This window comes from Coregonus lavaretus, assembly GCF_964263955.1.
Source record: "Coregonus lavaretus genome assembly, chromosome: 8".
Taxonomy (NCBI): Eukaryota; Metazoa; Chordata; class Actinopteri; order Salmoniformes; family Salmonidae; genus Coregonus; species Coregonus lavaretus.
Window position 1 is genome coordinate 16963302 of NC_139995.1, and position 23192 is coordinate 16986493.

The following is a 23192-nucleotide window of genomic DNA, read 5'->3' on the forward strand; positions in this document are numbered from 1 at the left end:
AACTTGCACAATTGGTGGCTGACTAAATACTTTTTTCCCCACTGTATGTCTTCGTGAATAGCATCCCCCGACATGTATAGAGAACAAAAGTAAATGTATTGGCATCTCGGCACTCACAGCTAACGTCCATTTGGAGAGCATAAGCTGGGGAGTTTTTGAGTCGTTCAGTCAGTTTCCTCTTGATTGCAAGGAATAGCATAAATTCTTCATTTAACAGTATTATCTCAGAATGGTATTGATGTGAGTTTCTGTGCCTCTGCCTCCCCACACATTGTTTTCACCATATCAATTGCGGCCGGTAATATTAAAGTCTCTGCAATAGTGTGTGGTTTCATAGCATAGCAGGCCTAGCCATTCACTGTGGGAAGGATTTTCCCTTGATCTAAGGGCGCTCTCTGATAGAATTTTAGATTTGAATAATTTTAATTTAGATTTTTAAGGTTAACCACATTACAATGATTTTGAGATACATAGACGATATTATAATATATATGTATTTTTGTAGTTTTTTGGGGGGTGAGGGGGTTAGGAAATTCACCCTCGACCCCATTTTCATATCAGGTGACACCACATGGGGTCGCGACCCCTAGTTTGGGAACCACTGCTGTAATCCATGGCTTCTGGTTGGGGTATGTACGTACAGTCACTGTGGGGACGACGTCGTCGATGCACTTATTAATGAAGCCAGTGACTGATGTGGTAAACTCTTGAATGTTATCGGATGAATCCCGGAACATATTCCAGTCTGTGCTAGTGAAACAGTCATGTAGCTTAGCATCCGCTTCATCGGACCATTTCCGTATTGAGCACGTCACTGGTACTTCCTGTTAGAGTTTTTGCTTGTAAGCAGGAAGCAGGATGATAGAGATATGGTCTGATTTGCCAAAGGGAGGGCGAAGAAGGGCCTTGTATACGTTTCTGTGTGTGGAGTAATAGTGATCTAGAGTTGTGTTGCCCCCCCCCCCCCCCCCTTTTAAAAGGGAATAAATAAAAGTTATAGATAGAGGATACTTCCCTGTTTCTTCCTCTCTGACACAGAAGACACAGTTAGACCGATGACCACTGCACACCACTATTTCATTTGGATCCATAAGACCGTTACTAAGGGCATCCATCCATCCATCCATCCATCCATCCACTCATAGCTCTAGCAGCCCTGTGTGACTCTCAGTTGGCCTGCTCCCGCTATGCCCCCTTAGCCTCCAGTCCTCACCATGTGAGAAGTTGGGTAATTGGCCATGAGAGCTCCCATTATGGGGTGCCAGTGGAATGTTCTAGTTATAGTACATTAATGAGATGGCTTTTATTTTCCCCTTTATCTTAAACAGACAGGTCAGACTCTTCCCGTGAGTCCCATCTCTCTCTCTGCTGGTCTGGAGTTAAGTATGGGAGTAGAGATGTGAAATGGTACACCACTATACACACAGCTTTTCCAGACAGGAAACCAGGAGAAGGCGAAATGCTGCTCAATGCCAGAAATCTACTGTGCTCATTGTCTCATGTGAATGTATATACACATACACACACTCATTCTCACACGTCAGGAACCTGCTTTGACATTTGTAGCTGTTTCCCAGATATATTGTTATCAGCTTGCCAGATAACATAATTCTTTCTTTTTCAGCCATTTTTCAGACACGTACTATTCACTCAGCTGTAGACGATTTCCTTTCTAAATACCTAAAGGGTATGTAGTAGCCTACATGAGGCTATGATAGCTAGTATTGTCTGGAAAAGCCAAATGTTGGTTCTTGGCAGTGGCTCAGGCCAGGGTTTAATGTATTTACCATACAGTGAGAGACTGTATTGACTCAGCCGCATGGTACAGAACTAATATTGATGATTTTCACACCATCTGGTGAAGTTGAGCCACGCAGACATTTCTTGTACAGAGGATGTAGAGAATGAGATATCCACAGATTGTCCTCACAGGCTTTCCAAATGACATTATTTATTGAAACAGTCATGCAGTCACATCAGTCCCAGACCAGTTTACAGAGTTACTGAGCTCACGTCAGGTCCCACCTACTGCAGGTGCGTAACATCCAGAATGTGTCGCTGTCTCCTGTTTTAGGCCGCCATGCACCTGCAGATGCCCCAGACCGGAGGGAGGGCTAGCCGCGCGGCCCAACCAAACGCTGTGTCCGAAACACTGGGACTAAAGGTGGGACGTGGGTCTGGGTCAGGTGCCCATCACTAGCATGGGCGGGTCTGCCTGCCTGCCTGTCTGCCCCTGAGCTTTACCGCTATGGGCTGGGGAGACCTACTATGGGACTCAGCCAGCATGCCATACCTCTATCTCTCTGTTGGGGAGGGCTGTGCATGTCTCCCGACCCTTCTGTTCTGTCTGTGCTCATTCTGTGTGTCTTGAAGCATTTCTGTTGTCATCAGTTGAATTGTCCCAGTCCGTTGGGTGTCTAGTGAAGTGGACCGCTTATCTCCTCATGGCTGAGCATGTCTTCTCTAGACCCTGTCCGTTATTCAACATTTTTGATCGCTCAAACATTAGTCCTTTTTAGTTTCATCCATCATATTTGTGTTGTCCGTTGCTCTCGTTGTTCATCTGTCCATTTTTGTGTAAGCCTCACTTTCTGAGGTCTCTCTTTCTCTTTCTCTCTTTCTCTCTCTATGTGTGTTGTTGAACTGATTTGTCAGTATTTGTGTTGCCTGCTTCTTATGCATGAGACAGATGAAAGTCCAGCATTTTGTGATTTGCTACGCAAGGTCACAGAACATGTTGATACAGTACACACTCAAATAAAGATGTTTCATTTGTAATGGATAAATTAGTAACTTTCCTATCCTCCTCACATTGTCCTGTCAATTGTCTTAGAGGACACAGAATGCCCCACCCTCCAGTCCTTTACCCCCCCCACCCCGCCCTCCCTCTGTAGGAATGTGGACCAACCCCTCCCAAAGGTCTCACACAGTTAACGTCTGACCCACTCTCACTGCAGCCCTGTTGGTTCAGGACAAACACCAGCCGACTGTGTCCAACTGCTAAAGCAGAAAGGAATTAATAGACCCACATAGCTGTGCATGATTTGAATGTTTGTGCTCTCCCGCCATTCACAGCACAGGAAGGAACTCTTAACCCTTTGAACGACAGGGCCATTATGTTTTCAGCCTTATGTTTTGAATGTGTTGCATGCAACACTTAGTCCTCTGTAGGGTAAAATCTTTCATAAAGGGTTTAAAAACATGTTCAGAGAATATCCCTTAGCACATGTAACCATTGGTGACTTGGTGCACATCAACATCTGGCATCTCTTGCAGGGAGCTACCAACACCTTCAGATTTACATGTGCGGTTGATTTTAATCAAAGGTGAGAGGGAATCTCATAAGAGTGCACGTAGTAGCCAGTGGAGAAAAACTTTGGCAAGCACCTGACTTTCTCCTGCTCGGGTGTTGACGGACAAGGACAGAGATGTCTTCGTCTCTCCTCCCTTCCTCAATTGAAGAGTGAGGGTTTTGGGGATTTGACTTGTTCTGGTTTGTGGCAAGGCTACGGGGCATGTCATCACATGTCATTGGTTGTTCCCACCCGCAAATCCAAATACCTGCCAATCACCTTTCAGTGCTGTGTATAAGGATGCTAGGAGTCATGAGCATCAGTCATCCAGCCTCCATCCCAGAAGTGTTTTCACTGAGCAGGATTGCAGGTGTCAGCAGCAGTAGGGGTACATAAACAGCTATAACCAAGAGAGGATGAGAGACATTTGGCATAGGAGAGATTTTTGTGTTGAATTGAGAGTTTTTTTTCTGTATGAAGGCACTCTCATTATTCTATGTTTCATCCTCCAAAACCACAATGCCTTATAGGCCCCAGAGGACCTACTGGAAGCATATTGCACTGCCTCATTTTACCTCCACTAGGGAATCACTGTGACATGATGAAGAGTACTATGAATGTATCGCTTCTTTCTTATGATTTTTCTATTTCAGGAATACATATGGCATTTGGAGCCGGGCAAAGTGGAGTCTGGGAAGGGAAAGTGCTCCTACGACCCAAAGCTCAACAGCGTCTCAGCTTTGATCAGTGAGTATCATCTACACTTGGCCACATGGCTGGAGAATGGCTGGAGAGTTTGTCCCTATGGCTCTCTCAGTGAATCTGAGGGACCTTGAGGCCATGTCCCCTGTGTACGCCTCCTTTTATTTCCCACTACTAAAAATGGCCTCCTCTATCCTCAATTTAATGGCCACTTTTGTTTTTGGCACACTTAAAAAAATGTTTTAATGGCTAAGTTCTGTCCAGACAGTGTCCTTTTCCATTCGGTGCCTATTTCCCACGAGTTAGATCACAGTGGAATGGTCATCTCATCTCTGATGATAAAATCAGAAGGCATTTTGCTTTGTTAGGATTGAAAGAGCTGTGGGCAGTTTGGGCACATACCACTGGGTTCACTGTTTTAATAAGCCAATCCTTTCCATGGTGGTTTCATGACATCCAATGGAAAAATACCAAGAACATATTCATATGATTTGTTGTGGTCATTTATCTTCATGAGAAATCCAATTATTCGCATTCCTGGCCAATGTACACAGAGCAATCACATGACACCTTGCAACATGTTTGGTTTCTGGTAACTTCATGTTGTAATGTTTATGATATTGGTGTTCAGTAGAGTGTTCTCCACCCACCACTCAGTCATTCAGCCAGGGCCAGACCTCACAGTTGCCACCAATGTATGTTGATCCTGACTCTGTGGGGTGGGATAGTCAGTGTAAATTGTCAGTGTTGTCTTCCCATGTTAGCACACCGCCAGCTGACCAGGGCGGAACCAGGAAACCAGGGGACTGTTGTCTGAGACCAATTAAACCCCCCCACCCCCCATCTCCACCAGTTAGCATCAGCTATGGGTGACTGATGGCAGGGATTAAGAACTGGAGACTACTTTGTGTTAAGAAAATATATATATTTATACCAATCATGAGAAACATCAGAGTATACAATGTCACAGTTTGGTACATTTTTAAAGGTTACAAATGGTCAAATGTAATCATAGCATGTGTGAGAAATAAAAAAGGTTTTGGATGACCATAAAAAAACATATCCCTCCCTCCTCCCACGATCCCAGGTCCCCATACACCTGACCATCCCATCCCCAGTTCCCACCTAGAACAGCCTCTGGTATTATTTATTATTTATTTAGTGTAATATAATAACAATAACTTATTGCTATTCTTGCTATTATTGTTATGATCATCATTATAATAATAATAAGTCATATTATTATCATTAGTAGGCTTAGTATAGCAGCCTTGTATAACCACGATCGAGCTGTAGGCCTAAGAGTGCAGGGTAGCGGAGGGCAGGGTAGCAGAGGGAGGGTCGGAGGCCACGTTCGTAGAGCTTGGACATGGTGTCTTTGAGCTCAGCCCTCCTATTAGTGACCTCGGGGCTGTAGTCCTTGTAGAAGCGTACAGTGTGCCCACGGTATTTCAGGGGCCCCTTCGCCCGTGCAGCCCACAACACAAGGTCCTTAGTCTGGTAACGTTGGAAGCAAACAATGACAGCGCAAGGCTTCTGGCCTGGTCCAGGCTTCTGATTGAGGCTGTGGTGGGACCTGTCTAGCTCCGGGGGAGAGGGGAGAACATCTTCCCCTAGGACCTCCAGGAAGAACTTGGGGTGTGTGCCCATTTCTGTTGTTTCGGGTAAATTTACGATCCTCGCGTTCTGTCTCCTACTGCGCCCGTCTAGGTCCATTAACCTCGCCATTAGCATTTCGTTGTCTCTCTTCAGCTTTGCGCATGTCGTTTCTAGTGTTTAGACCTGGCCTGCTTCAAGGTCGACGATCCACTGGCCTTGAGAAGTCTGGGATGTTGTACAGTTTTGCATCCATTCTGGCAAATTAAGTCTTGAATCCCTCAGCTATTGCAACGTGTTTCTTCTCAAGTTCAGAGATTTGATGCCCGCCATTGTTACCTGCCCATGCGGTTTCTCTTGCACGGCAGGGTTAGACCTTAGTGAGGTGGCCTCGGGTTTGTCAGGTTTCGGCAGTTTAGGCATTTTCGTTTACCACAGGTATTACAAAACTCAGGTTGTCTTTTTTTAGCAATTACATGTAAGGTTAGCAGGTATAAACATGAACAAGAGTGGGACTGAGTAGTCAGCACATCTACCTACACGATGTCGCCGCCTACCGGAAATCCCAGAACTGGAGACTACTTTGACCCCTAAAAGGTCACACATGAAGGTCTAACCCATCTACCCCACCCCTAGATATCATACACTCTTTATACTGTAGGGCCTGTATTGACTCTAGTTAGTACATACTAGTAGTGTAGTTGTTGCGCGCTTTGCCCTGAGCCCCTGTTGTCCTGTTAACCCCACTCTTGAGAACTCCCCGTAGCTGACAAATGCATGCTGAGATACCTGCTGTCATATGACCTGTGTAGCTCAGTTGGTAGAACATGGCGCTTGCAACGCCGGGGTTGTGAGTTCGATTCCCACGGGGGGCCTGTATGAGAATGTATGCACTCACTAACTGTAAGTCGCTCTGGATAAGAGCGTCTGCTAAATGACTAAAATGTAAATATTAGGCGCAACTGGAGGACCAACGCCCAGCCTCCCCACTGATTAACAAGACTATGGTACTCCTTCTCTTTGTACATCACTTTAAAAGGCCTGGTTAGTGGCTAGTCCCTTTGGCCAAACAGTACAATCTTCCTTATGTATGAGTGTGTAATATAATGTGTGTTGTTCATCTGTCCTTGTCCACATTATGTGCTAAAGATAACTTTTACACAGACACCCTGATGAAGATAGTCTAAAGACATGTATCTGGACGTAGGGGATGGAAAGCCCTGAGGTATTGGGCACTATAGTCCTGCCAGGGGTCTTGCCAGGGACTAAAGGTTTAATTATGGGGGTGGGGGGGTTCTGTGTAATGAGAGCCTCAGTCCTTTATGCCAAGGGTGTGGCTGGCTTTATATCAAAGAGTCAAAAGTATTTGGCTCAGCCGATTAATCTCTCTCCCTCTCCCTCTGTCCTTCCCTCTCTCTTTTCCTTTTCTCCCAGATGGTGAACTCTATGCTGGGGTCTACATTGACTTCATGGGAACAGACTCTGCCATCTTCCGTACTGGGAAACAGACCGCCATGCGTACAGACCAGTATAACTCCAGATGGTTAAATGGTAAATCAATAACTGGCTTCTTTGGCAGCCAAGATAGGTGTTATACAAGAGCTTGTCTATGCTATTAAGACTATTGTGCTATTTATGCATGGGATGGCATGGATTTGAAAGGACCATTTGTCAACATGTGAGCCGAAACTAATGAAAAGTTTAATAATATTTATGTTTACAAAATCCAATCCTTTAATAAACACGAAATGCAGACATTTTGTAAATTATCAGTGAAATTCATCTCCTCCTAAGCTTCTTGCTCTCCTTCTCGCTCTCCTTCTCCCAGACCCTTCCTTCATCCATGTGCAGCTCATCCCTGACAGTGCAGAGAGGAATGACGACAAGCTTTACTTCTTCTTCCGTGAGACGTCTGCTGAGATGGGCCAGAGTCCCGTTACCCAGGCCCGCATCGGTCGGATCTGCCTGGTGAGCACAGCCTCAGAATGGAGTGTACTAATAATGAGACCACGTTCACCTCGGAACTGTCAAATAACAATACATGTGACATGCACAACATGATAAATAAACTCTAATTTCATTAAGAAAGGAACCAGTTTCATTGGGACTTTCTGTGTGTGGAACTACTTGTGTTTGTCTAACACTTCCTGTGTACAATGCTTGCCTCTGTCCATGAGATGGTACTCTGACTTACGACCCCATGATCCTCTGACCTCTCCTGACTGGTAGTCTTAAAAAACTCTAAAGGATGTAGTATGTTAGGTATTCCGTTAACAGCTTGGTAAAGTCCAGAGCCTCTAACCAGCCCAGCAGCCCTTCAACATCAGTATCCTCTAGTGTCTGTGGGAATTAACGACACACTGTCTTAATGAAAGCATGGCCCTGACCTTCTACCCCAGAGCTACAAATTGAGAAATTCAGCAAAAACAAAATAACAGGGTGCATCTTTCTGGGCTTTGCTTACAAACATGGAGAGCATAGTGTTTATTCAGTTCCTGCTCCAGTTCTTCCGCCGCTCCCCACTGTGTTTATTTTAATGGGTGAGGCAGTGACCCTGCACACAAACACTCATTCCCCTCTCAGTGTTTTCTACACTGGTCCCCAGGGATGCTGTCCTGTCATTCTCACTTCCATACACATCTGGATGCTCTTACTGCCGTTCACTTTATTGGCTCTACACACTCCTCGTACCCCGAAACATGAACAACTGTACTGCGTAATTACTCTAAAAATGGAGCGTGTGAAAACTACTTTTCAAATCCCACTTAGGGATTTATTAAAAAATACATGTGTGTAGAATGTAGTGTGCAGTATGTACAAGCCTTCAACCATTATGTGGGCACTAAAATTATATATGTGGTGAAAACAATTTGTTACAGCAATATTTTCAAATATATGACCCGGCAGCGTGTTTTCCCCATCAAAGTGGAACGTGCTTTAAGAAGAATGGACGAGGAAACCTCTAAATCACATCTACTGGATTTGACACTCTCTCACTAGGCTGGAATTTGGCCCTGCTCCATGACTGATGGGAGAGGCTCTAAATAAGAGGAGACAGTGTTTACCATCTCATCCCCCCACAACTAACCATTTCTCAATGTTTTGCAGGCCCGCTCTCAAAACCGGGCTGCTTTTTAAAATATGTACAATGTACTGTATGTGGGTGACTCCACCTGTTTGTGTTTGGTGGGAAGACGGAGGATGTGAGTGTGTGTGTGATGAAGACTGTGTTTTCTTCCCCCTCTTTCTCCCCCTCTCTCTCTCCCTCCGCCTCTCCCTGCAGAATGATGACGGTGGACACTGCTGTCTGGTCAACAAGTGGAGCACTTTCCTGAAGGCACGGCTCATCTGCTCAGTGCCGGGGGCCGACGGTATTGAGACGCACTTCGACGAGCTCCGTGAGTTCTCCTTCCTCCTCTTTACTGTGGTTTCACCTGCTATCCACATCAAAGTGAGGAGTGAGGAACCAGACTGTTGAATGTCTTGAGGTTTCTCATTGGTATTAAAACTGGGTCAAAAAGAGACCAGTTGGTGGTGGAACTGACTCCAGACCAGTTAGAGGAACTAGTTGGTGTTGCCTGTCTTTTATAACCCTGCTTCCACTATCCACCCAGCTTCATCTATGGCCAGTTTTAGCTCTGCATACCACCACCTGCCCAGAGCCTGACTACACTGCACTGCACTGCACACAGCCCAGTCTCTGCCCCATATGGCAGCCTCTTTCATTACACAACCTTCTCTCAATCCTCCTGTGGCCCATACGGCATGCTGTAATGGGAATTGCACACACTCCGGTACTGTAGTTGTTATTTTCTTTCAAGATGTCTCAAACAAAAGGCTCCTTTTTCCTTGCTGTGCAGTAAGAGGTGTCTGGGAAGCACTCCCCTCCTGTAATAGACTGGATATGAGGGGCTTGCTGCCTCGTGGCAAACAGATCAAGTAACCAGGCAGGAATGTCAAGTCCATTACCATGTCTTTCTATCTCTGTCTCACTGCTTCCAAATAGAGTGTTGGAATGATAAGAGTTCTGATTATTCTATGACCGAGCCTACAGTAGACAAGACCTAACCTCAAGAATGAAAAGCTTGTGTGACTTTCTATTTGACCTCTGCTTTTAGTCCCAGTGCGCTCTTGCATTATGCCTAATTGAACTACGGTGTAGGTTATGGTTGATTAATTCTGCTCACGTGTGCATTAGTCTTGCAAGTTTTTTTCTCTCAGTATCGTTTCCATCGTTTTTATGCGAGTAAAGTCATACCGTATTTTTTTTAAATCACTACAGCTGTGATGGAAACAGTAAGTTTCGGTACAATTTTATAAATGCCGACAGATCATTTGTTCGTTCAACATGGTGGGATCTTTTGTGTCGGTAAAATTTAATATGCGAGAAATGGTGATGGAAGTAAACTCGGAGTCACACGATGACATGGTCTGTAGTCCTCCCACTACGACTCGGGAAACCATGGGGTGGTGAAAGTGCACGGTGATCTTGATCTCCTTTCCAATAATGGGGGGTGCCCAGGACCAACTTTGGGAAACCCTGGGATAGAGCGCACATGCCTCGACCTGTAGGCACATTTGCTTTTTAACGCAACAGTTTTTGTGACAAAACTATTGGTAGAGTTTAAAATGGGATGGAAACACATTGAACTTGAGATGTTTTATTCGGTACAGGGAAGCGAAAAAGTAAATTTTGTGTGCACTACGTCATCACACATTGATTTTTATCTGCAACAAGTCAGTTTGGTGGAAGCACACCACTGGTTGGAAAATGCACATATTTTCTTTATGCAGATTTTAGAATGTTCGCATGAAAATCTGCCGCCAATTGTATGGAAACCTAGCTACTGGTGCTATATAACCATTTCACCAAAGTAAATGAAAGGATATCATAACCGTGAGCAGCGTAGTCTGCAGTTATAAATGACTTTGTGTCTTTATTAGTCGGCTCATTGTTGACACAGGCATGTCGTGCACACTGGGTTTAGAGGAGTGTGGAGAGCTGGCACTGGTTCACATGTACAGTGCTCAATTCAGGATATTACTTTAATAAAGCTGTAAATGTGTAAAGGCACGGGCAGCTGCAGTCTCCTAATGAACAGTGCAGACTCAGCTTAGCCACAGGATGTCCATACAGTACATCCATACAGTACATCCCAAACTAGGAAGCAAAGGTCACACAGACCTGATGCCAGTGGCCACTACCCACCCCTGCCAGGTACTGTACCTCTAGGAAGGGCATGTGTTAACTGGGTATAGGTGCGCTCCACGCCAAGGCTCCAGTTTACTGCTGGGTTATAATGCCTGGTCTAAATACAGATGTGGGATCTTCATTTGAGCCAGTTTGCTACAGCAGGAAAATAATCCTGCAGCAACAGGAAATGTGAATTATTGTGTGGATTATAATTAATGGACACACACTTTATATACAAAACTATGTGGACACCCCTTCAAAGTTGTGGATTCGGCTATTTCAGCCACACCCGTTGCTGACAGGTGTTTAAAATCGAGCACACAGCCATGCAATCTCTATAGACAAACATTGGCAGTAGAATGGCCTTACTGAAGATCTCAGTGACTTTCAACGTGGCAGCGTCGTAGGATGACATCTTTCCAACATGTCAGTTCGTCAGATTCCTGCTTTGCTGGAGCAGCCCCGGTCAACTGTAAGTGCTGTTATTGTGAAGTTGAAAGGTCTAGGAGCAACAATGGCTCAGCCATTAAGTGGTAGGCCACACAAGCTCACAGATCGGGACCGATGAGTGCTGAAGCGAGTAGCGCGTCAAACTTCTCTGTCTTCGGTTGCAACACTCACTACCGACTTCCAAACTGCCTCTGGAAGCAACATCAGCACAATAACTGTTCGTCGAGAGCTTCATGAAATGGGTTTCCATGGCCGAGCAGCCGCACACAAGCCTAAGATCATCATGCGCAATGCCAAGCGTCAGCTGGAGTGGTGTAAATCTCGCTGCCATTTGACTCTGGAGCAGTGGAGACGCGTTCTCTGGAGTGGTGAATCACGCTTCACCATCTTGCAGTCTGACGGACAAATCTGGGTTTGGTGGATGCCAGGAGAACGCTACCTGCCCGAATGCATAGTGCCAAAAGTTACGTTTGGTGGAGGGGGAATAATGGTCTGGGGCTGTTTTTCATGGTTCGAGCTAGGCCCCTTAGTTCCAGTGAAGGGAAATCTTAACACTACAGCATACAATGACATTCTAGATGATTCTTTGCTTCCAACTTAGTAGCAACAGTTTGGGGAAGGACCTTTTCTGTTTCAGCATGTCAATGCCCCCGTGCACAAAGCGAGGTCCATAGAGAAATGGTTTGTCGAGATCGGTGTGGAAGAACTAGACTGGCCTGCACAGAGCCCTGACCTCAACCCCATTGGAACACCGAGCCAGGCCTAATCACCCAACATCAGTGCCCGACCTCACTAATTCTCTTGTGGCTGAATGGAAGCAAGTCCCCGCAGCATTGTTCCAACATCTAGTGGAAAGCCTTCCCAGAAGAGTGGAGGCTGTTATAAAACCCATGATTTTGGAATGAGATGTTCGACGAGCAGGTGTCCACATACCTTTGGTCATGTAGTGTATTTTGTAGGGGGTGTTAGGGCTGACATTTTAAAGTGAAATTACAAACTTTACAAGCCTTTTTAAACCTTGAATGCACTACAAGTTTGCCGTTCCTGCTGTGCCAGAAAAATTCTCAGCAACAAAGGAGGTATCCAATTAAGATCCTACATCTGTAGGTCCACGCTCAGGTTGTGGGGTTGACAGGAGAGAATAAGAATGGCAGAGTTACAGGGGCAACAAGTTCTATGTGCCTTCTACACTGAACAAAAATATAAACGCAACATGTAAAGTGTTGGTCCCATGTTTCATGAGCTGAAATAAAAGATCCCAGAAATGTTTTGCACAAATTTGTTTACATAATAATCCATCGACCTGACAGGTGTGGCATATAAATAAGTTGATTAAACAGCATAATCATTACACAGGTGCACTTTGTGCTGGGGACAATAAAAGGCCACTCTAAAATGTGCAGTTTTGTCACACAACACAATGCTACAGATGTCTTAAGTTTTGAGGGAGTGTACAATTGGCATGCTGACTGCAAGAATATCCACCAGAGCTGTTGCCAGAGAGTTGAATGTTCATTTCTCTACCATAAGCCTCCTCAAACGTTGTTTTAGAGAATTTGTCAGTACGTCCAACAGGCCTCACAACCACAGACCACGTGTATGGCATCGTGTGGGCGAGCGGTTTGCTGATGTCAATGTTTTGAACAGAGTGCCCCATGGTGGCGGTGGGGTTATGGTATGTGCCTGGATAAAGAGAACAGATTAACTTACATTTTCACTCTCTCTATTAGTGTAGTAGTAAAGTAAAGAGGTAATTATTGAGAACATTGATGAGCCTTCCAGCCCAGCTGTAGTCCTTGTGTGGCAGCAGTTTTATGTGTGACTGCTGTTAGATTGGGACACCAGAGACCAAGAGAGTTTTACAGTTGGAAAGAGTTAAAGATTTGGCTCTACCTGAGAACTTGCACCCAAATGACCCACAGTAAATTGAAACACCATGTAGAGGCCCTTATCCAGACACATGTGCTTGCATTCTATGTCAAAATTAAGAATGCAAAGCAATTATAGAAATGGATACTGTAAAGGTTTAGATTGTATGGTTTTATATAATTAAAGAGGTGCATGAGCTTGAGCATCAACAACATTTACACGTTTGAAGTTACTCTAATCAATCTCACTGCTTCAACATTCAGCAGGCTCCTGTGCATGGATTTCACAGAGAAGACTTTGTGAGAGATGAAGAAGAGTGGTAGAGTGAAAGAAAGACTGAAAGAGAAAGAGAAGGGGGGAGAGGGAGAGGGCAATATCAGGCTAAGCTCTAGCAGAAATACATTCTTTTTTTTTAGGAAACAAAAAATGTAGAGACATGATTTTTATTGCCTTACAAAAGTAGGAAGGGGAAAGGGCAGTTTTGGAGTCTGGATTCATTCATAGCTTTTACTAACATGCAAGTGAGAAGCCTTCCTGTTGCCAACTCTTGTCTGCCTTGTCAGAATATTTATATTTCAAATCAAGTAGATTTTCTCATTATAATAATTGTAGATATTTGGGACAACCGACTCGGACAACCGACTGTATTGAGCTAATGATAGCTCTGGTTTTCTGTCTGTTTGTGATTGCAGTGTTGTCTACAGTATCTGATTCATCACTTCCTGTGGTGGAACAGCTGTGTTTCTTTGTGGGGCTCATCTGTTATATGACAACCCTTACAGCATTTCTCTCTGTATTCTATTAAGTATGTCGAATTGCTAATCCTAGTGAATAACAATGTGCCCAGTCTACGGAAAAGGAAGAATTGTAGACTCTAGGACATGCAGAATTTATCATACGTCTGAACGGTGTCCATTGCATGATAATACTTTCAATTCCAGTTCTCACAGGCTCTTCACAGGCTCTTCACAGGCTCTTCACAGGCTCTTGTCTTTATCCTCTGGCCAATGGCCATTCCCCTACTACACACAAGCGGTCTGACCACTTACTATTGAGTTCTGTTCTGTGAGATGGATGGGACTCCTGAGATGAGAATGTGGGCCAGTCAGAAAGCAGGCCAGCGGGGAGAGACTATCACTATTAGATCTAAAGTAGGTCTCCTTCTGCAGCCATCTGGGCTCCAACAAGAAACAAACGGGCCAAATATTGTGTAGTTTCTCTCTGGGACCCTCAGAGGCATGTGAGGTATTATTCCATCTTCCTCTAGAACATGTGTCAAACTCATTCCACGGAGGGCCGAGTGTCTGCAGGTTTTCACTCCTCCATTGTGCTTGATTTGATTCATTAAGGTCACTAATTAGTAAAGAACTCCCCTCACCTGGTTGTCTAGGACTTAATTGAAAGGAAAACCCTAAAACGAGCAGACACTAGGTCCTCCATGGATTGAGTTTGACACCACTGCTCTAGGGCGTAGAACCAAGCCCAACTGCCACCCCTCCCAACCCAACCCAGCCTTGGACACAGGAAGGGGAAAGTGTCTGTTCATCACATATTAAATCACTCCAATTCTGGAGAAAACTCTCAGGTGACACAGCAATCAAGTTGTCTCACTCAAGCCTAGACACCTCAGGTGACTGTGTGGGTTTCATTGCTATTTCCATAGCTGTATATGTTTACATGGCACCCCAGTTTGGTAGTTTTTATTAATTGTTCTGTATACATAGATGCTCAATAATGCGTTTCCTTACCCTCTGGGTTCAGTTGGGAATATCCGCTCATGGATAGAATGGTGACTGTTCAAAGGGTGTGGTCTCTGAAGCGCTTTGTCTTTGTTTTGTCATATTGTACAGACAATACTGTAGCTTTCACCTTGGCCTAGGGAGGAATCCTGTGGAGATGTCTCTTTTAGTTCCCTGTTGCTCTGTAAAGATGTGCCGTGGGCTTACACTTCCTGTTTCCGTCAGCAGTATGATGGATGTCAGTAGTACAGCCCTGGAGGAAGAGGCTAGCCACATCTTCTCCTTCTTTCATCTTGGGTTTGACCCTGTCTTCACTGCTAGGCGAGCTTATCTCCAATTCCATCAAGCCACTGCATGACTGTGGTCCAGTCACACAACCTCTTTAAGCAACACAAAGCTTGAGATTAGATTTAATCGTTACATGTACAGTGTTGCAGGTGTAATCACAGGGTACAGTGAACATTTTAAGCTCTGCGCGCCAACAATGCAGGTCAAAGTGAAATAGAAACTATTAATGTGATAATAAAGATAAATAAAATGCATGACTCTGACCTGCCGTCCAAAAGAGGAGAGGAGAGACATTGTGTGCATTTGCTCATACTGTTTGACATCCCGAAGAGCTGGTCTGTTCTCTTTGTACTGACGTGATTCTTGCTGTGTATCTCTTTTAGGAGACATTTACATACAGCCGACCCAGGATACCAAGAATCCTGTTATCTACGGAGTATTTTCTGTCTCGGGGTGAGTGGTCAAACTTGTGCTCAGACACTTTTATTAGAAACATTTAAGAATAATTATTTAAATAGACTTTCATTGTCATATTATGTCCCTATTAGTTTGTTCAGTTCTTAACCCGATGAGCTGTCTATCTCTCTCCTCTCCACACAGCTCAGTGTTCAAGGGCTCAGCAGTGTGTGTCTACTCCATGGCTGACATCCGTCAGGTCTTCAATGGGCCCTTCGCCCACAAAGAGGGGCCCAACTACCAGTGGGTCGCTTACACTGGGAAGATCCCCTACCCTCGACCTGGGACGGTGAGCCTCACCCTCCCATGACCATGAGTGTTAATACCAAACCAAGCTGGCATAACAGACACTTAGACTTTAAATAGAAACAATCTGTCGGTCAAGCAGGACACAAACATCAGCATCCATACCCGCCCACAGTGTTCTCCTGCTATAAGAGTCCTCATATCTCCCATTTTGATGCCGTGGATAAGTGGTTGTTGTTGTTGTTTGTTTATATGGTGAGAGGCAAAGGTTTAATGCTCACTTCATTTTCAACCACAGTGCCCCGGTGGAACGTTCACCCCCAACATGAAGTCCACCAAAGACTACCCAGACGAAGTCATCAACTTCATGAGGAACCACCCCAACATGTACAATGCTGTGTACCCGATACACAAGCGCCCCCTGGTGGTCCGGACCAATGTGGAATACGAGTTCACCACCATCACTGTGGACCAGGTGGCCGCCGCAGACGGGAACTATGAAGTGCTGTTCCTGGGAACTGGTGAGTCCTCACTAGTCTATTTTCATGTGAAATATAGTAGGTCTACATAAAGTCACATTAGCATTACTTTCTATAACTCTTTCTACAATGTCCAAGGATGCTCAACAGATGTCCTTCTGAAAGGAATACAAAGGAGAAAACTTCCGCCAGATGGATCTGGTGTCTTTCTCACTATCAGTTATCACCAGCAGAAAAGCTTCTGGCCCCTTTTTGTCAAGATGGATGTTTAACCAATAAGCAGGGTTGTTCTTTGCATCATTCACTTGAAGTAAAAGCTTTTGAGTGGTCTAACTGCGGGGTAGGGGGAATGGGTGAGTGGAGGGGGATACAGTAAGGACATCCATCTCACTAATCTCACCACCGGCACAGTGCAGCAGTAACCATTTCTCTGTTTTTCTCCCATACGTGCAGCACATTATCCCTTTTGTGTGCATCTTTGTTCTGCTCTGCGTCTCTTGGAGACTAATGGGGTTTTATACGAGCGCACCATGCTCCACTGTGCCCGGAGTCAGTGGAATGTCTCTCCTTTGAGCCGCTGTCAGGAGCACGCTGCGTTGGGACACATAATAAATCTCAGGTATCCTGTACTCAGGAATGCCTTGGAGCAGAAATCAAACATTCTGTTAGGGCGCGGCTGGGCTGTCTGGAGGAGATACCTACCTCCAGGCTCCTGGAGAATGGGTCGCAGGGATGAAGAGGAGAACGTTATGACAGCTGACATGCAGTACTAAGCAAGTGAAAGAGATGATGTTCGTATAGGGGAGGACAAAGGTGAACACTGAGCGAGATCTGTCTGAAAGAGGTGAAGAGTACTGAAGTGTAAAGCCTGATGGAATGAGGAGTGAGGATTCACCTTTACATAAGCAGACTGAGAGGGGGCTATAGTGAGGGCTGTTTGATTGACAGGCAGCAAGGCAGGGTAGTGTCAGGTTGCAGCAGGTGTGTGTAGAAGTATTAACTCTCAGGTGTTTCCCTGGGCCACAGACAGGGGGACGGTTCAGAAGGTGATTGTTCTGCCCAAAGACGACCTGCAGACTGAAGAACTGGTCCTGGAGGAGGTTGAGGTGTTCAAGGTGAGCACTCACTGTCTTCCTTCTATTTCTGTTTGTCTATCCTCTCTCATTTTCTCTCTCTTTCTCTCTCTCTATCCATGTCTATTTTCAATAAATATACTTTAGAAGACTCATCAATGCATTGTCTCCACATTCCAGGTTCCAACTCCAATTACAACAATGAAGATCTCGTCCAAAAGGGTAAGCATGTCTGTATAAGCTTACCTAATAGACCTATATTTATATTTCATAGGATAAAGAGGAGGGAGTGAATTAAATTAAGGGAAATTATTTAAGAATGCCATGAGCTACATGTATACAGCTGTGGAACTAATATTTCCCTTCAGAATTCATAGAATGCCTGCAGTCTGGTCGAAACAATAAAAAGAGAAGTATGGAAAACGCATTAAGTTAGTGTTGTCTTTCACTGTGGTTAAAATAGTTGGCCTTGGATACAGGACATGACATCATTCTTAGAAAGGGTTACAATTTTACACATTTGTTTTAATAGTTATATTATCACAATACATTGTTATGGCTTTGACCGACTCCTAGCCACTGTAACCCTCTGCACTGAAAAAAGTTAGAGACTTGATATGTGATATATGATGGATATTCCCCTACTTTATCCAGCTGTGATCTAACATCCTCCTTTGCGTTCTACTCTCACAGCAACAGCTCTACGTGTCTTCTGAGCTTGGTGTGACCCACCTGGCCCTACACCGCTGTGACGTGTACGGGGAGGCGTGTGCTGACTGCTGCCTGGCCCGGGACCCCTACTGTGCCTGGGACGGAAAGTCCTGCTCCCGCTACTCCGCCTCGCAGAAGAGGTGAGCATCAGCATGAGCTGCTCAAAATAGCTCTATAGATTGTAAATGGCTTTATACTGTAGATCGTTGAATGGCTCTACAGATTGTTGAATGGCTCTATAGATTGTTGAATGGCTCTATAGATTGTTGAATGGCTCAATAGATTGTAATGGCGCCGGAGGGGATGGCTGTCGTTTTATGGACTCTTAACCATCCGTGCTATTTTGTTTGTTTTTTCGCATTGTTTGTAACTTATTTTGTACATAATGTTGCTGCTACCGTCTCTTATGACCGAAAAGAGCTTCTGGACATCAGAACAGCGATTACTCACCTTGAACTGGACTAATAATTTTTCTTTAATGAGTCGGACGAGAGGGATTTGCTCCAGACACCCGACAGGGCCCTCCTCTCCGTCATTCGCAGTAGAAAGAGACAGAGATATCGCGGAAGGAGATCTGGGTGCCTGGTAAGGAAGACGGCGACGGATGGCTAATCTGCCTTTGCCATCAATACTATTGGCCAACATACAATCGCTTGATAATAAAGTGGACGAACTACAAGCACGTATATCCTACCAACGGGACATTCAAACTCTTATGTTTCACAGAGTTGTGGCTGAATGACGACATGAATAACATACTGCTGGCGGGTTATACACTGTATCGGCAGGATAGAACAGCAGCCTCTGGTAAGACAAGGGGTGGCGGTCTATGTATATTTGTAAACAACAGCTAGTGCACAATATCTAAGGAAGTCTCAAGGTTTTGCTCGCCTGAGGTAGAGTATCCCCTGTAGCTCAGTTGGTAGAGCATGGCACTTGCAACGCCAGGGTTGTGGGTTCGTTTCCCACGGGGGGCCAGTATGAAAATGTATGTCGCTCTGGATAAGAGCGTCTGCTAAATGACAAAAAATGTAAAAATGTAAATGATAAGCTGTAGACCACACTATCTACCAAGAGAGTTTTCATCTATATTCTTCGTAGCTGTCTATTTACCACCACAAACCGATGCTGGCACTAAGACCGCACTCAATGAACTGTATACGGCCATAAGCAAACAGGAAAACGCTCATCCAGAGGTGGCGCTCCTAGTGGCCGGGGACTTTAATGCAGGGAAACTTAAATCCGTTCTACCTCATTTCTACCAGCATGTTAAATGTGCAACCAGAGGGGGAAAAAACTCTAGACCACCTTTACTCCACACACAGAGACGCGTACAAAGCTCTCCCTCATCCTCCATTTGGCAAATCTGACCATAATTCTATCCTCCTGATTCCTGCTTACAAGCAAAAACTAAAGCAGAAAGCACCAGTGACTCGGTCAATAACAGAGTGGTCAGATGAAGCAGATGCAAAGCTACAGGACTGTTTTGCTAGCTAAGACTGGAATATGTTCCGGGATTCTTCCGATGGCATTGAGGAGTACACCACATCAGTCACTGACTACATCAATAAGTGCATCGATGACGTCGTCCCCACAGTGACTGTACGTACATACCTTAACCAGATGCCATGGATTACAGGCAACGTCCGCACTGAGCTAAATGGTAGAGCTGCCACTTTCAAGGAGCAGGACTCTAACCCGGAAGCTTATAAGAAAACCCGCTAAGCCATCCGACGAACCATCAAACAGGCAAAGCATCAATACAAGACTAAGATCGAATCGTACTACACTGGCTCCGATGCTCGTCGGATGTGGCAGGGCTTGCAAACTATTACAGACTACAAAGGGAAGCACAGCCGCGAGCTGCCCAGTGAACGAGCCTACCAGATGAGCTAAATTACTTCTATGCTCGCTTCGAGGCAAGCAACGCTGAAACATGCATGAGAGCATCAGCTGTTCAGGACGACTGTGTGATCACACTCTCCGTAGCCGATGTGAGTAAGACCTTTTAACAGGTCAACATTCACAATGTCGCAGGGCCAGACGGATTACCAGGACGTGTACTCCGAGCATGCGCTGACCAACTGGCAAGTGTCTTCACTGACATTTTCAACCTTTCCTGTCGGAGTCTGAAATACCAACATGTTTCAAGCGGACCACCATAGTCCCTGTGCCCAAGAACGCTAAGGTAACCTGCCTAAATGACTACCGACCAGTAGCACTCACGTCTGTAGCCATGAAGGGCTTTGAAAGGCTGGTCATGGCTCACATCAACACCATTATCCCACAAACCCTAGACCCACTCCAATTTGCATACCGCCCCAACAGATCCACAGATGATGCAATCTCTATTGAGCTCCACACTGCCCTTTCACACCTGGACAAAAGGAACACCTATGTGAGAATGCTATTAATTGACTACAGCTCAGCGTTCAACACCATAGTGCCCTCAAAGTTCATCACTAAGCTAAGGACCCTGGGACTAAACACCACCCTCTGCAACTGGATCCTGGACTTCCTGACGGGCCGCTCCCAGGTGGTAAGGGTAGGTAACAACAGATCCGCCACGCTGATCCTCAACACAGGGTCCCCTCAGGGGTGCGTGCTCAGTCCCCTCCTGTACTCCTTGATCACTCATGACTGCATGGCCAGGCATGACTCCAACACCATCATTAAGTTTGCCGATGACACAACATTGGTAGGTCTGACCACCGACAGCGACGAGACAGCCTATAGGGAGGAGGTCAGAGACCTGGCCATGTGGTGCCAGGACAACAACCTTTCCCTCAGCGTGATCAAGACAAAGGAGATGATTGTGGACTACAGGAAAAAGAAGAGGACCGAGCATGCCCCATTATCAACGACGGGGCTGTAGTGGAGCAGGTTGAGAGCTTCAAGTTCCTTGGTGTCCACATCACCAACAAACTAACATGGTCCAAGCACACCAAGACAGTCGTGAAGAGGGCACGACAAAACCTATTTTGGCATGGGTCCTCAGATCCTCAAAAGGTTCGACAGCTACACCATCGAGAGCATCCTGACTGGTTGCATCACCGCCTGGTATGGAAACTGCTCGGCCTCCGACTGCAAGGCACTACTGAGGGTAGTGCGTACAGCCCAGTACATCACTGGGGCCAAGCTTCCTGCCATCCAGGACCTCTATACCAGGCGGTGTCAGAGGAAGGCCCTAAAAATTGTCAAAGACTCCAGCCACCCTAGTCATAGACTGTTCTCTCTGCTACCGCATGGCAAGCGGTACCGGAGCGACAAGTCTAGGTCCAAGATGCTTCTAAACAGCTTCTACCCCCAAGCCATAAAACTCCTGAACATCTAATCCAGACTTCTCAACATCTAATCCAGTACCCAGACTATTTGCATTGCCCCCCCCCCCTTTACACTGCTGCTACTCTCTGTTTATTATCAATGCATAGTCACTTTAATAACTCTACCTACATGTACATATTACCTCAATTACCTCGACTAACCGGTGCCCCCTGCACATTGACTCGGTATCGGTACCCCCTGTATATAGCCTCGCTATTGTTATTTTACTGCTGTGCTTTAATTTTTTGTTACTTTATTTCTTATAATAATAATAATTATTATTATTATTTAATTTTTTTGGTATTCTTTTTAAAACTGCATTGTTGGTTAAGGTCTTGTAAGTAATCATTTCACTGTATTCGGCGAATGTGACAAATAAAATTTGATTTGATTAGATTTGATTGTTGAATGGCTCTAGAGATTGTTGAATGGCTCTATAGAATGTTGAATGGCTCTATAGAATGTTGAATGGTTATATGGATTGTTGAATTGTTTCTATAGATTGGATGGTTGATGTATATGGATTGTTAGCTGGCTCTATAGATTGTTGAATGGCTTCCTGTATATGGATTGTTGGATGGTTGAATGGCTCTATGCTATAGGTTGTTGAATGGCTACTGTATACAATGTTTTATGGCAGATTGTTGACTGACTCTATGGAATGTTGAATGGCTTTGCATTTGCTTGGTAATATATTCTCTTCTCTTATTCGGGAATACTGGTCTGACCCCTTTAGACGCAGCCGGAGGCAGGACGTCAAGTACGGGAACCCCATCCGGCAGTGCAGGGGCTTCAATTCCAATGGTAAGACCAGTGTGTGCCAGTTGGTGGATGGGGTAGAGATTTTCAGTGGCTGTGAATACATCTCATTCATTCATTGACTTTATTTATGCCATCACACCCCAACATTTTCATCAAATAGATATGAAATATAACATTGCTCTTTTGGATTTTTGGTCTTTGTGGGACATGATACTGAATCTATGGTTGCCATGGTGTCTTTCTCAGCTAATAAGAACACCCTGGAGATGGTGCAGTATGGGGTGGAGGGCAGCAGCACCTTCCTGGAGTGCCAGGCCCGTTCTCCCCACGCCGCCATCAAGTGGCACCTACAGAGGGACAACAGTGACCGCCGGAAAGAGGTGAACGGCCATCTATTACACACACAATATCACTCAAACTAGTATACTTCCCAAAACACTGTTGAGATCTATACTCTGCCCACTGAGCCCAGACATATTATATACAGTACCCGTCAAAAGTCTGGACACACCTATTCATTCAAGGGTTTTTCTTTATTATTACTATTTTCTACATGGTAGAATAATAGTGAAGACATCAAAACTATGAAATAACACATATGGAATCATGTAGTAACCAAAAAAGTGTTAAACAAATCAAAATATATTTAAATTTGAGAATCTTCAAATAGCTACCCTTTGCCTTGATGACAGCTTTGCACACTCTTGGCATTCTCTCAACCAGCTTCACCTGGAATGCTTTTCCAAAAGTCTTGAAGGAGTTCCCACATATGCTTAGCACTTGTTGGCTGCTTTCCTTCACTCTGCCGTCCAACTCATCCCAAACCATCTTAATTTGGTTGAGGTCGGGGGATTGTGGAGTCCAGGTCATCTAATGCAGCACTCCATCACTCTCCTTCTTGGTCAAATAGCCCTTACATAGCCTGGAGGTGTGTTGGGTCATTGTCCTGTTGAAAAACAAATGATAGTCCCACTAAGCCCAAACCAGATGGGATGGCGTATCGCTGCAGA

The 23192-nt window shown here is 45.1% G+C and overlaps 1 protein-coding gene across 1 annotated transcript in view; it reads left to right on the top strand.

Moving 5' to 3' along the window:
- LOC311134202 (semaphorin-3F-like) overlaps positions 1–23192 on the top strand; it is an 87757-nt gene that overhangs the window by 60037 nt on the left and 4528 nt on the right. Inside the window, exons 6-18 of the mRNA XM_084167812.1 lie at positions 2075–2164; positions 3947–4040; positions 7026–7142; positions 7420–7559; positions 8875–8989; positions 15515–15584; positions 15732–15876; positions 16132–16354; positions 17339–17427; positions 17566–17607; positions 18079–18236; positions 22157–22224; positions 22429–22562. Coding sequence (XP_084023938.1) covers positions 2075–2164; positions 3947–4040; positions 7026–7142; positions 7420–7559; positions 8875–8989; positions 15515–15584; positions 15732–15876; positions 16132–16354; positions 17339–17427; positions 17566–17607; positions 18079–18236; positions 22157–22224; positions 22429–22562 — 1485 coding nt within the window. The remainder of the gene's footprint in view (positions 1–2074; positions 2165–3946; positions 4041–7025; positions 7143–7419; positions 7560–8874; positions 8990–15514; positions 15585–15731; positions 15877–16131; positions 16355–17338; positions 17428–17565; positions 17608–18078; positions 18237–22156; positions 22225–22428; positions 22563–23192) is intronic.